General features: G+C 42.6%; 1 protein-coding gene across 10 annotated transcripts in view; it reads right to left on the bottom strand.

The window, feature by feature from the left end:
• Positions 1-14,790, bottom strand: part of TSEN2 (tRNA splicing endonuclease subunit 2) — a 75,837-nt gene that overhangs the window by 33,283 nt on the left and 27,764 nt on the right. For all 10 annotated transcript variants that reach the window (XR_007148033.1, XR_007148035.1, XR_007148036.1 and 7 more), the window contains 2 exons: positions 8,161-8,197; positions 13-544 (listed from right to left, as the gene is read on the bottom strand). Coding sequence is in view for 7 of the 10 variants with exons in the window: in XM_047839854.1 (XP_047695810.1) it covers positions 13-544; positions 8,161-8,197 (569 nt within the window). In the remaining 3 variants the exon portion in view is untranslated. The remainder of the gene's footprint in view (positions 1-12; positions 545-8,160; positions 8,198-14,790) is intronic.

Here is a 14,790-nt window from a genome sequence, read left to right as displayed (position 1 = left end):
AGTTATACTCACTTCCTCACGTGGGGCACATTCTTTCTCGCTCACATGATACACATCTTCCTCTACCAGCACATACTCATCACTGGGCCCTCTCTCTCTGGCACAGATGAGATCCACTTGGGGACTCCTGTCCCCAGGCTGAGTGTCACGCCGGGGGAGAATATCTTTGCTGCAATGAACGTGGGGTGGGGGGCAGTGCTGCAGTGTGGCAACCTCTACCAAGTGTTCATCCAAGCCATCTGGAGTCAGTGGGTCAGGCCCTGAGCTCTCTTGTAGGTGGTCTGATTGCTCGTTAGGACCCTCCAGGTCTAGTGACTTTTCCGAGCCCCCATTCATCACAGAAAGTTCCTCTCTATCTGCAATACCTTCCATTTTGGGAATGGTTTCAGAATTCAGCTCATCATGCCATTGAAATTCTTCATTCCTTTTTATACCAGGATGCTCGAGTGGTTTTGTGTAATCCTTGAGGATTCTGTGCACTGTACTCTCATCCTGCCCCTGTCTTTGCATGAGCTTTGTGGCCCATTCTATACTACGCTGATACCTGCAAAAGGGAAATAACGTCAGTAACACTTGAATTTTTTTTTTTTTAATTTATTGTCAAGTTGGCTAATATACAGTATATACAATGTGCACTTGGTTTTGGGGGTAGATTCTCATGATTCATTGTTTAAATACAACACCCAGTGCTCATCCCAACAAATGCCCTCCTCAATGCCCATCTCCCATTTTCCCCTCTCCCCTGCACCCACCCCACTCATCAACCCTCAGTTTGTCCTCTGTATTTAAGAGTCTTTTATGGTTTGCCTCCTTCCCTCTCTCTTTCAAACAATTTTTTTCCCCTTCCTTTCCTTCATGGTACTCTCTTAAGTGTCTCAAGTGCCACATATGAAGTAATACTTGAATTTCAATATTCAAAAGACAACACAGTATGAAAAAAAGATAGGTAGGCAGTATGCTGAAATGTTTATAGCAGTTTTTCTCAGTGGCAGGCCATAGGTAAGTGTTTTCTTTATAATTTTTTTGTGCTTTCTAATTATTCTAATTATTTCTAATAAGCACGTGTTATTTTTGTTTTTATTATTAGAGCTTCATTTAATTTTTTTGGTTTTTGAATAATTTTTGTTATTTGAGAAAGAGAGTGAGTGAGTGTGTGAGTGGGGGAGAGGGGCACAGGGGGAGAAGGAGAAGGGAGAGAGGGAGAAGAAGAGAGAGGGAGGGGTAGGGGTAGGGGGAGGGGGAGAGGGAGGGAGGGAGGGAGAGAGAGAGAGAGAGAGAGAGAGAGGGAGGGAGGGAGGGAGGGAGGGAGAGATCTCAAGCAGGCTCCTTGCTCAGCATGGAGCCCAACATGGGGCTCGATCCCATGACCCTGTGATCATCATGTGAGCCAAAATCAAGAGTTGGATGCTCAAAAGACTGAACCACCCAGGTGCCCCTATTTTTCTCAATTTGAAAAAAAAAATTGACCCCAGTTTAATGAAGTATGAAAATTTATGTAATTTAAAACTGGTAGGCCAAATGATTTAGGTAAATATAAAGAGAATATGGAGTCATTTGTCAGGATTTCTTTTACATTATTCTCAATTTTGGATATCACAATATTTTCTGAAAAATATCCCACTCACAACGTAAAGAGCTTTTGTTCAGTATCGGAGTGAAAAATGAGGATTTTAAGTTTATTTATTTATTTTGAGAGAGAGAGTGCACAGAGACAGAAGTAGAGAAAGAATCCCAAGCAGGCTTCGTACTGTCAGTGCAGAGCCTGACATGGGGCTCAAACTCACGAACTACGTGATCATGGCCTGAGCCCAAATTAGGAGTCAGATGCTTAACCGACTGAGCCACCCGAGAGCTCCAAAATGAGAATTTAATAAATATTTTTCATAGTACCTACTAAGGTTTCCACTACATAGGAAAAGAAATGATTATGGTGCTATACATATAGCCAAGCATCCTAGCAGGAAGGGCCTTTTTTCTCAGAATAATTTCTGAAGCATATTTTGGTGAGGAAATACCTGCTTAGTTCCTTAAATGTAAAGGCAACCCCCAAACATTTCCCAAGTTACATAAAGTCATAGGTAAGACAACAGGGTTCTGTCCCAGTGAGATGTCACCACATGACAACGCCACTGGAACACGTCCGTGTGGGCTCAGACTGACATACTGGAAAATCTCATCATCAGAAGGGCTAAAGGCAACTTTCTGCCTCTACAGCTGTTAGCCTGATAGCACTTAAGAAGGCATGGTTTGTTGAAAGACAGGTAATTTTACTCTTCACCTTGAGTATTTTGCTTTGTGTAAGGATAGCTGAATATGTCATAAACTGCTACATCTCACACGCAATTGAACAAGGAAGCGGGCTGTTATATTTAAGAGATTTGTGGCTGCTTAACCCTGACCCATCAGAAGACTCTCCCAGCTGTCCACACCCTGTTTATCCTACATGGGGATGAACATGTCTTCCTACATATTGGGAATTGTATCTTAGATTTAAAGGTTAAAACCTAGCAAAGCTATTTTCACACCTGAGAAGCAGGGTGACATCGCGATTACATGCATGAGCTCTGTATTGCACATTTCACATTCAGCCTGACTTTGTCACTTGTAATTGTTTGACAAAGTCAATTACTTAACTTCTCTATGCTTGTTCCCCCACCCAGAAAATGGGGTAACCACATAAAGGGTGTTATGTATTACTTTTAATGATCAGAATAAAAAAAATGTAGCTGCTCATACAACAGCAGGGTGTCTTCTCACCTGCACGGAGAGCATGGCCACGGTTACAAGCAGTTAAAAGAACTTTCATTCGAGAGACCTAAAAAGAATCTTTGCTTTTCATACCACCTACAGCAATGGCTTTATCAGCTTCGTGGTCTATGAATTTCCTTTATCTGAACACAAATTTTTGTGTCAATGTGCACTTTTCTGGGAAGGGATCCACAACTTTCATCAAATTCCTTGACTCAAAATATGTGGAAGAATCACTGAAAGAAAGGTTCAGCAATTGCCCCTCTGAACAAAAGATCTCTGAGAGAGAGAGAGAGCACACACAGGCCACTGCTCTGCTCTCTGCAGTACGGTGGTCAAGGCAAATATGGGTTCAAACTCTCATTCCATTATGTTCTTGTACCAGCTACACAACCGTGGTAAGGCCCAGTTCCTCATCTTTAAACCAGGACTAACTGCACTTACCTCATGGAGGCGCATTTATTTTAAAAAATAAAATCATTTTGGGGTGCCTGGGTAGCTCAGTCGGTTAAATGTCTGACTTCAGCTCAGGTCATGATCTCGTAGTTCGTGAGTTCAAGCCCTGTGTCGGGCTCTGTGCTGACAGGTCAGAGACTGGAGACTGCTTCGGGTTCTGTGTCTCCCTCTCTCCCTGCCCCTCCCCTGCTCATGCTCTCTCTCAAAAATTAATATGAAAAAAATAAAATCATTTTGACTCACATATATTACATTAAGAAATACAAATAACATTAAAAAAATTTCATTTAATGTTTATTTTTTGAGAGAGACAGAGCACGAGTGGTGGAGGGACAGAGAGAGAGGGAGACACAGAACCTGAAGCAGGCTCCAGGCTCTGACCTGTCAGCACAGAGCCTGATGTGGGGCTTGAACCCATGAACCATGAGATCATGACCTGAGCTGAAGTTGGGTGCTTAACCGACTGAGCCACCCACGCACCCCACAAATAACATTTTTAATGAATGGAAATGTACATCTTAATTAACTGCTCTTTGAGAGCAGGGACAGCCATGTGGGGACAAGCCCTGTACTAGATCTGGGTTCTGCAGTTGGTTCTTTTGTGTGATTCCGAGCTAAGCCACTTAGCCTCTCTGTCTCTTTGCTCTTCTGCAAGAGGCCAGAATCACACCTGCATTCCTGCCTCATAATGACCTCAGATGTTCATTTATGAAAGCTCAAGTGAGACAGTGGCTGCAAAAGCATGTGGAAGAAAGCCTCTGAGTAAGACTGGTGATGAAAACAGCCAGATACACAAATGACTAAGACATATGGCCTATGAGTCACAGAGCAGGTGTCGGCTCATTGGCTGGCAATACCTTAAAAAGCCAAATCCTGCTGAGATTACCCCCAAACACTGCTGGAGAGGCCGCAGGAAGAAAAAAGTGAAAAGTAGAAGTCAGGAAACATAAGGCGCAGACCGGCAGGAGGAAAAGGTGGTAGCTATGATTAGAAGCAACAATGAGGCTAGGGAAAAGCAGACTCAGTTTAGGGACACCAGACTACAGAAAATGGTGTACCATGTGAATACACCTCTGCTTTTTCTGTTTCTATTTCTTTGAACACACCTCTTTCTTTAGCATGGAACACCCTTCTCCACCGCCTATTGATTAATGCCTATTTATTACTGGAAGATCACAGCAAAATGGTTTTGAGTCAGTGTGCTTAGGTCTAAGTACTACCCTTGAGCAAGTTACGTAACCTCCTCGGGTTCTACTTCCTCATCTGTCAGATAACAACAGGACCTACCTCCAGGGGTGATGTTAGGACTTCAGAGATAGTAGAGTACCTCGTATGTGGAGTATACCCAAGAAACACCAGCATGTACAACTATGGTACTGTTCTATGTGTCAATTCCTCAGAGGCTCTGGAGCTCAACTGCTTGGTCTGAGCTGACATAATCTCAGACAAGCTGTTTCTAGGTTCCCCATGTATGAGACGGAAGTAAGTACATCTACCTCAAAGGTTTCTTGAGAAGATGAACTGAGATATCAGGTAAAGCATACAGACTGGGAACCAGCACTACTGGAGCAACCAGTACCCACTGACCAGGACAATGGTGATGGTAATATATCACCATATTTATCACAGAAGAGTGTAATTGCTTACCTGCCTTCCTCTCCCACTAGACTGAATCCCTTGAGAACAGGGACGGAATCTTTTCCTCCTCTTCTATCTGCAGCACCTAGCCAGTGCCTGACACACACAGGCACCTGCAGTAAATGCTAGCTGAATAAAGGACCACAAAAGAGGAGGGGAGACCAGCACCCCTGTCAGGGATAGTCCTTCAAGGACACAACCAACATACTTCAGTCTCCTTGGGCATTATCTGAAGGCCCTGATCCCCATCTCCAGAAAGGATTTCATGGAAGGTAAAGGCCAATCAGAGTGAATGCACTTGAGAAATGGATCAGAGGGGCGCCTGGGTGGCTTGGTCGGTTAAGCGTCTGACTTTGGCTCAGGTCATGATCTCACGGTCCGTGAGTTCGAGCCCTGCGTCGGGCTCTGTGCTGACAGCTCAGAGCCTGGAGCCTGTTTCAGATTCTGTGTCTCCCTCTCTCTCTGCTCCTCCCCTGTTCATGCTCTGTCTCTCTCTGTCTCAAAAATAAATAAACGTTAAAAAAAAAAATTAAAAAAAAAAGAGAAATGGATCAGAGTTTCAGAGGGAATAGTAAAGAAACAATTATAACAAGTATTAAACTGGAAAATTAACCTAAAATATAAAAATAAGCCCATTTTTTCTAATATTTAGTATTTTTTTAATATTTAGATTGTGACTGTAATTATTACGGCCAAATAATGAATCAAGTATTGATAAGGGGGCATAATTTTCTGACACAGTTGTCAGATATGGTTAAATCCTAGCCCCTGGCACCTGTGAATGTGACCTTCTCTGGAAACAGGGCCTTCGCAGATGTAACCAAGTTATGATGAAGTGGTACTGAGTGGTATCCTTGAAGGAAGAAGGAAATTTGGACACAGACACAGAGACAGACACAAGGGGACCTCCACGTGAAAATAAAGAACCGGGAGGGATGCATCTTCAAGTTAAGGAAGGCCAAAGATTGCTGGCTACCACCAGAAGCTAAGGCCAGACACGGAAGATGGAAGGATCATCCTTTAGAGTCTTCCGAGAGAGCACACCCCAGGTGACACCTTGATTTTGGACTTCTGGTCTCCAGAAGTATGAGAATACATTTCTGCTCTTTTAAGCCACAAGCCAAGTTTGTGGTACTTTGTTATGGCAGCTCTAGGAAACTACTACAAGGATCAATAAAATCCTTGGAACGTTATTACTATAGCGCTTATGAAGGGATAACCCCAGGCAGGTGGCAATCTCCCCCCATCCAGAACCTCACATACTCAAAATGGCTTGATGCCATGCCATGTTCCCTGCCAGCATGATCCGGATGCAGTTCTGAGGGTCAGGCTTCTGCTCTGTTTCTGAGTCTTAGTGTTGACTGCGGCTTTTCTGCAGCTACTACTGGGATGGGGGCTCTACTCCTGGGATGGGGGCTCTGCTGGGTCCTTAGCAGGCCCCTCCCATGGACTAGAACCTGACATCCAGCCCCTGCCTGCAGTTATAGCCAGAGCAGCCACTGAGATCTCCCTGGTATCACTGCCTCCTGGCCACTCCTCTGGCCATGGGGTTACCGAGCACGAAACAGAAAAGGAGCTGTCAGATTCTGCCAGTATGTGCTAGAAGCAAGATGAAACATCATTGTGGGCATGGATATTTTTAGGAGGCTTACAGAAGAGGTGCACTTTGAGTTGCCCTTCAAGGGTGCTGAGGGTTTATTTATTTATATGTTTTTTAAGTATTTATTTATTAGTATAATTCTTTTTTTTTTTTTATTTTTTTTTTCAACGTTTATTTATTTTTGGGACAGAGAGAGACAGAGCATGAACGGGGAAGGGGCAGAGAGAGAGAGGGAGACACAGAATCGGAAACAGGCTCCAGGCTCCGAGCCATCAGCCCAGAGCCCGACGCGGGGCTCGAACTCACGGACCGCGAGATCGTGACCTGGCTGAAGTCGGACGCTTAACTGACTGCGCCACCCAGGCGCCCCTATAATTCTTATATATATATTTTAAAATTTATTTATTTTGAGACAGAGTGCAAGCTTGAGCCAGAGTCAGCATGGGGCCTGATGTGGGGCTTGAACTCACGAACCATGAGATCATGACCCAAGCTGAAATCAAGAGTCAGATGCTTAAATGACTGAGCCACACAGGCACCCCTAAATTTTTTTTAATGTTTATTTTTGAGAGACAGAGTGTAAACAGGAGAGAGGTAGAGAGGGAAAGGGGGACAGAAGATCTGAAGTGGGCTCTGTGATGACAACAGACAGCCTGATGTGGGGCTCAAACTCATGAACTGAGATCATCACCTGAGCTGAAGTTGGACACTCAGCCAACTGAGTTACCCAGGTGCCTTTATCCATCTATCTATCTATCTGTCTATCTATCTATCAAGTTTGTTTGTTTTTGAGAGAGAGAAAGAAAATACTCACGTGTGTGAGCAGGGCAGGGGTGGGGGTTGGGGGGAAACAAATGATCCCAAGCAGACTCCAAGCTCTGAGCTGTCAGCACAGAGCCCAGCACAGGGCACACACTCATGAATCATGAGATTATGACCTGAGCTGAAATCAAGAGTTGGATGCCTAACTGACTGAGCTACCCAGATGCCCCTCAATGAAGATTTAAATGCATGAACATTGAGTCAACAAAATCCTACCAAGGGACCACTAAGTGTTGGGGCTGAAGGGAGGAATCCGGCATGGTCTCTGCTCTCCAGGAACTGATAGTCTCAATCCAGGTATGTGATGGACGGCACAGGGAGGGACGCCAAGGCAGACTGCATGGGAGCCAGAGGAATGACCTCAACCAGAGGAAAGAACCTCTAGGAGAGTGGTATGTAGGCTGGATCGTGGGATGTACAGTGATAGCTAGGCAGTGCATGTGTTTGGGGGGGTCAGGGAGAAAAGTTTGGGGGAAATGGGAAGAGTGTAAAGAAAAGCTAGAGGAAGGAATTGTGGCTGAGGAAGAGTCTCTGTGAAAGCGTTTCTGTCACCCTGCAAGTGCAGAGCAAGGAAAGAGGACAGGGCAGGAGGCCAATTTTAGACCTAAGTGTGTAAGTGTATGCATCTTAGCACTTAAAGACATATACATTACAGGGTAATTGTTCATAATTTGGAAGGAATTAGAAGGGCAAAATATTTGGTTTAGGATTATTTAAAAAAGTAAACAATACATTTCAAATTCAATTTGATCCACAATAAGTTCAGACATAATTTTCAAGGACACATACACTACCAAAAAGAAAAAAAAAAAGCCATGGACTACCACAGTGGAAAAGGTTATCTACAAACAGATCTGATTTAAGTTGTAGCTCTGGCCAAGGCCATCATGACTTACTTTTCTGACGTGATTATAGGCATGTCTGTCTTCATATCTGTAACAACAAAGACGTTCTGTTAGTTCAGACAAATTTTTTTCCTTAAGGAAAAAAAAACACTGAAAATGCAACAAAGACAAAGACAATTTTAAGAAGCCCCAAATCGCACATCTAACAGGTTCACTAATCCTGCCCAACCAGCAATGGCAAACACGTGCCTCATTAGCCATCCCTCTGTGAACCCAACCCCTGGAAGGGGATGCTGACAGATCACGGTGCTCTTGCTGTGCTCAGATGTGACCCTGAAATCCTGCTCAACTCAACCCTGCAGCTCAGCAGCAGTGGCATGTGCTTAGGATTAGAGGCTTGATAATCTGCCTCCTCTATGCCACCTCTCAATGTACATGCTCTCTACTTTTTTTAAAAATTTTTTTTTTTTTTCAACGTTTATTTATCTTTGGGACAGAGAGAGACAGAGCATGAACGGGGGAGGGGCAGAGAGAGAGGGAGACACAGAATCGGAAGCAGGCTCCAGGCTCTGAGCCATCAGCCCAGAGCCTGACGCGGGGCTCGAACTCACGGACCATGAGATCGTGACCTGGCTGAAGTCGGACGCCTAACCGACTGCGCCACCCAGGTGCCCCGGCTCTCTACTTTTGGATGAGAACATCAAGGCCCTAAAGCTGCGCACTTTATCGCTATTGTCCAGTGCTCCACAAAGCATCATTTTTTTTTTTTATTTTTTTAATTTAATTTTTAAATTTTTTTGTAATACAGCTTAAAGTCGGTGCCGTCAGTGCAATCAACCTGCCCTATACTCTAAAGAAAGGAAGAGTGGCAAAATAACCTTCACATCGCTTTCAGCAGTTTTTTAAAAATTTTTTAAATGTTTATTTTTCAGAGAGAGAGAGAGACAGAGTGTGAGCAGGGGCAGAGGTGGGGCAGAGAGAAGGGAGACACAGAATCTGAAGCAGGCTCCAGGCTCTGAGCTATCAGCACAGAGCCCAACGCGGGGCTTAAACTCATGAACTGTGAGATCGTGACCTGAGCCCAAGTCGGACACTTAATCAACTGAGCCACACAGGCACCCCTTAGCAGTTATTTCATAGGTGGTAGGATATTGTGTAAAAAAGTAAATGATTAATTGTGTTGATATGATTGAGAGCCAGGATTTTTTACATGAAACAACTTACACCAGGAAGCAAGGAGGCTTATCAAAAACTGCTAGGCTTATTTCAAAAGAGACTCTGCTGGCCAAACATGGAAACATTCGAGCATCAATAAGAATAATACTACAATTTGTTTTAAAATCCAGTCATTGGTAATAGTATCCCCCCAAAATGCTTGAATCTTTTAATTTATACTGGTACATACTAACACATGCCAGAAGAAATTCACTGTTTACCTGTGGAGGATTCATCATTTTGGAAATTGGTAAACATGATCTGGCTCTCAGGGTAACCAAGTAGTGAGGGGTTTCTCTTTATAGAACATTCTCACCACTAAACAAAGGAATAATAGGATTTGAATATCACCATTTTGCATCCTCTATTAAAGCATGATCGCCAACAGTGCTGATGACATACAAGGAGACAAGACATTTTTGTCTTGTAAGGAAACACACAGGACCACCCATGAGATAGGCTGCCCCCAAACTTGAGCCTGAATCCAATCAAGCCTCTAACTCCAATTCATAGGAAACAGTGTCAAAGAGTATATTTATTAAGCCAGTGTTGCTCAGAGTACTCAAGTGTCACAAGGTAAGTCCTTTGCACCAGAATGGGTATAGATGACATGGTATTTAGTTATTTACCTACGGCTTCCTGCTCTATGAAAATCTGACTGTGGAAACAAGGTGAGCTGAACTAAGCAATGTGCTGAGTGAGTCGGTTGCTTAAAGGTTGGTGCAAGCCCTTCTTGGACTGTCCACAAGCAGATGAAGGACCGCACTGGGCCTGTGACCTCCTTTGTTGAGCACCATGTTAACAGCACAATAAGGATGTAATCATCTGAGAACTGACCAGGGGGAAGTTGTGTAGGACAGAAGATCCATTGCTTCAACAAATGAACCACCGGGAAAAAAATCATGGCAGGGAAACATATGTTAAAATCAACTTCGGGTATCTCAGTCAGTTGCAGTGTATGGGCCCTAGATGGATTTTGAGTTGGTCTCCAAAAAAGAAAAAAATTGAGACGATGGATAGATTTTGGATGAGGCTAAGGAATTAATATTAATTTTTAAAAGTGATAATGGTACTACAATTATGTTTTGGGTTTTTTTAATATTATAATTTTTTTTTAAGTAAGCTTTATGCCCAACATGGGGCTTGAACTCATGACCCCAAGATGAAGACTTGCATGCTCCACCTACTGAGCCAGCCAGGCATCCCTTTTTTAAAAATCCTTTTTTTAAAAAAATTTTTTAATGTTTTTATTTCTTTTTGAGACAGAGACAGAGCATGAGCAGGGGAGGAGCAGAGAGAGAGGGAGACACAGACTCTGAAGCAGGCTCCAGGCTCTGAGCTGTCAGCACAGAGCCCAACTTGGGGCTTGAACTCATGGACTGTGAGATCATGACCTGAGCCAAAGTCGGATGCTTAACCGACTGAGCCACCCAGGTGCCCCACTTTGTTTTTTTTTTAAGCCGTTAGATTTTTCAAAAAGAATCATTATAGAAATACATAATGAACCACTTAGAGATGCTGTGATAGGATGTGAGGGATCTTTTTCAAAATAACCTGGGGACTGGGAGAGTGAGAACAGATGAAGCGAGACTGGCCATGAGTTAATTATTAAAGCTGATGGGTGAGAACATGCGAATTTATTCTACTATTCTCTTTACTTTTGTATGTCTGAGAATTTTTTTTTTTCGTAATTAGTGTTTCGAAAAGAGAGGAAGGAAAAGTGGAAAAAACAGCATGATGACCCTGCCTATACCCGCCATCCAGCTTCAGCAGTTACTAACATTTGGCCAGAAACCTAGAAAGTTTTCAAATAGTGTAATGATCTTAATAATTGAGAACCTGTTCCTAATCTATGTAGGAACTAAGTTTCAGACAGTAATAGAAATTTGAAGGAAATGAATTTATGCCAGGGAAGCAAAAATTAAGTTTGTGGGCCACCCTGAAGGAGTAAATCTCAAATATTCATTTTAGGAGATTCTTCAGATTCTGGCTTCAGCCTCATCTTCTACCCTCTCTGTCCACTCTCTTCTACTTGTTGGCCCTGTCGCCACCTCAGGCTGCCTGCCATTCCATGGACCTGCCGTGCATTTGCTCCCTCTCAGCCTCTGCATGGCTTCCCCTGCCTGTTTCCCCCCGTCTGTTTGGTGAACTCTTACTCATTCTTCAGAGCCCAGCTCCTCCTCCTTGGTGTTTCTTCCTAATCTTCTCAGGCAAAGTTAATCAGTCCTTTTATAATCCTTCACTTGGTCATATGTCAGCTAGGGTTAGAATCCATCATTTCTGGTCTGCGCCCTCAATTAGACTGTATCTCAAGGAGAGGGGATTTGCTTTTTTACCTGTTTATCTCTAGCGCTTGGCACATGGAAGGCTGTCAGTAAAACTTGCTAAATAGTTACATGTTAAATTACCAGAAGAGGGAGGTCATGACACAGCAAACTGAAATTCCTAAGGAGGTAGGAGTCTGTGAACTCACTTTCCTAGGCTTTTAACAGCCGATTGATTATCCTCTATTCCAAGCCTCTAACACGCTGGGGTGAAGGCTTGAGTTTGGGTAAGGAGAAATGACTTGCCCAAAGTCAGGGTGAAGGAAGATGAGGACTAAAACCCACACCATCAGGTGACCAGTATGTAATATTGTAGGCGGAAAGGTTCAGCCAGCCAGATTCCCAGAGCTAGAACTAGAGCCCAGAACTCACAGGTCCACACCCAGAACCAACACTGCCACGAAAGTTACTTCACCAACCCTTTCTGTAGGTATGCATGGGGCACTTTCAGTGAAGATGCTTTGTGGAGCACCAAAAACCATAAAATACCTAGGAATAAATCTAACCAAAGAGGTGAAAAATCTATATGCTGAAAACTATAGAAAGCTTACAAAAGAAATTGAAGAAGGCACAAAAAAATATAAGAACAGTCCATACTCCTCAGTAGGAAAAACAAATATTGTTAAAATGTCGATACTACCCAAAGCAATCTACATATTCAATGCAATCCCTATCAAAGTAACACCAGTATTCTTCACAGAGCTAGAACAAATAATCCTAAAATTTGTATGGAACCAGAAAAGACCCCGAATAGCCAAAGCAATCTTGAAAAAGAAAACCAAAGCCAGAGGCATCACAATCCCAGACTTCAAGCTATACTACAAAGCTGTAATCATCAAGACAGTAAGGTACTGGCACAAGAACACTCAGATCAATGGACCAGAATAGAGAACCCAGAAATGGACCCATAAAATATGGCCAACTAATCTTTGACAAAGCAGGAAAGACTATCCAATGGAATAAAAGCAGTCTCTTCAGCAAGTGGTGCTGGGAAAACTGGACAGTGACATGCAGAAGAATGAACCTGGACCACTTTCTTACACCATACACAAAAATAGACTCAAAATGGATGAAAGACCTCAATGTAAGACAGGAAGCCATCAAAATCCTCGAGAAGAAAGGAGGCAAAAACCTCTTTCATCTTGGCCGCAGCAACTTCTTACTCAACACGTCTCTGGAGGCAAGGGAAACAAAAGCAAAAATGAACTATAGGGACCTCATCAAAATAAAAAGCTTCTGCACAGCAAAGGAAACAATCAGCAAAACTAAAAGGCAACCGATAGAATGGGAGAAGATATTTGCAAATGACATGTCAGATAAAGGGTTAGTCCAAAATCTATAAAGGACTTATCAAACTCAACACCCCCAAAAAAAAATGATCCAGTGAAAAATGGGCAAGAGACATGAATAGACACTTCTCCAAAGAAGACATCCAAATGGCCAACTGACACATGAAAAATGCTCAACATCACTCCTCATCAGGGAAATACAGACCAAAGCCACAATGAGATACCACCTCACACCTGTCAGAATGGCTAACATTAACAACTCAGGCAACAACAGATGTTGGCAAGCATACAGAGAAAGAGATCTCTTTTGCACTGCTGGTGGGAATGCAAACTGGTGCAGCCACTCCGGAAAACAGTATGGGGGTTCCTCAAAAAATTAAAAATAGAACTACCCTACGACCCAGCAAATGCACTACTACGTATTTATCCAAGGGATACAGGTGTGCTGTTTCGAAGGGGCACATGCACCCCAATGTTTATAGCAGCACTATCAACAATAGCCAAAGTATGGAAAGAGCCCAAATGTCCATCGATGGATGAATGGATAAAGAAGATGTGGTATATATATATACACAATGGAGTATTACTCAGCAATCAGAAAGAATGCAGTCTTGCTATTTGCAATCACGTGGTGGAACTAGAGGGTACTATGCTAAGCGAAATTAGTCAGTCAGAGAAAGACAAATATCATATGACTTCACTCATATGAGGACTTTAAGACACAGAACAGATGAACACAAGGGAAGGGAAGCAAAAGTAATATAAAAACAGGGAGGGGGACAAAACAAGAGACTCTTAAATATGGAGAACAAACAGAGGGTTACAGGAGGGGTTGTGGGAGGGGGGATGGGTTAAATGGGTAAGCGGCATTAAGGAATATACTCCTGAAATCATTGTTGCACTATATGCTAACTAATTTGCATGTAAAATAAAAAAAACTAAAAAAGAAAAAGAATCTGTGGTATATCCTTCCTTAAATTAAAAAAAATATATTTATATCCACCCACCTCCAGATAAACCATAACATACTATGCAGACTCCCCTTTACTCTGCTGTCTTCACTTAGGAATACATCTCTGTGATCCCTCATTCTCAGCTCAGCTCCACAGCACTTTATTATACGAATGTAGTACAGTTTAATGACTGGTCCCCTCCTAATGGGTATCTGGATTGTTTCCAGTCTTTTAATGTAAGAAAAAGCACTGCAGTGAATAGCCTTGTGTTATTTCTTTTCATATATTTGCCAGTGTATCTTTTAAATAAATTCCTAGAAATGGAATTGCTGGGTTAAAAGTAAATGCATATACTGGGACAACTGGATATCCATGGGCACAACATTGAAGCTGGAACTCTACCTTATATCAGACACAAAAATTAACTCAAAATGGATCAGAGACCTAAATTTAAGAGCTGAAATTGTAAAACTATTAGAAGAAAATACGGGGGGAAATCTGCATAAGCTTGGATTTGGCAATGGTTTCCTAAATATGCTACCAAAACCAGAGGCAATGAAAGAAAAAAAAAAAAAGATAAACTGGACTTCATGAATATTAAAAACTTTTACCACTTCACACTGAGATGGCTATCATAAACAAAATAAAACACCGAAAAAACAAAAGCCAAAAAACAGGAAGTAGAGACATTAGAAATTTTGTGCATTGCTGGTGGGAATGTGACATGGGGTAGGTGTTAAGGAAAACAGTTTGACATTACCGAAAAAAACTAAAATACAATTATCATATGACCCAGCAAGTTCACTCCTAGGTATGTACCTAGGAGAAATGAAAATACATGTCCACACAAACACTTGTATATGAATGTTCACAGTGGCACTACTCACAACAGCCCTAAAG

This window comes from Prionailurus viverrinus, chromosome A2 (genome assembly GCF_022837055.1).
Source record: "Prionailurus viverrinus isolate Anna chromosome A2, UM_Priviv_1.0, whole genome shotgun sequence".
Lineage (NCBI taxonomy): Eukaryota > Metazoa > Chordata > Mammalia > Carnivora > Felidae > Prionailurus > Prionailurus viverrinus.
Note: the sequence above shows the minus strand (reverse complement) of the source record. Positions and strands in the feature narration are given on the sequence as shown.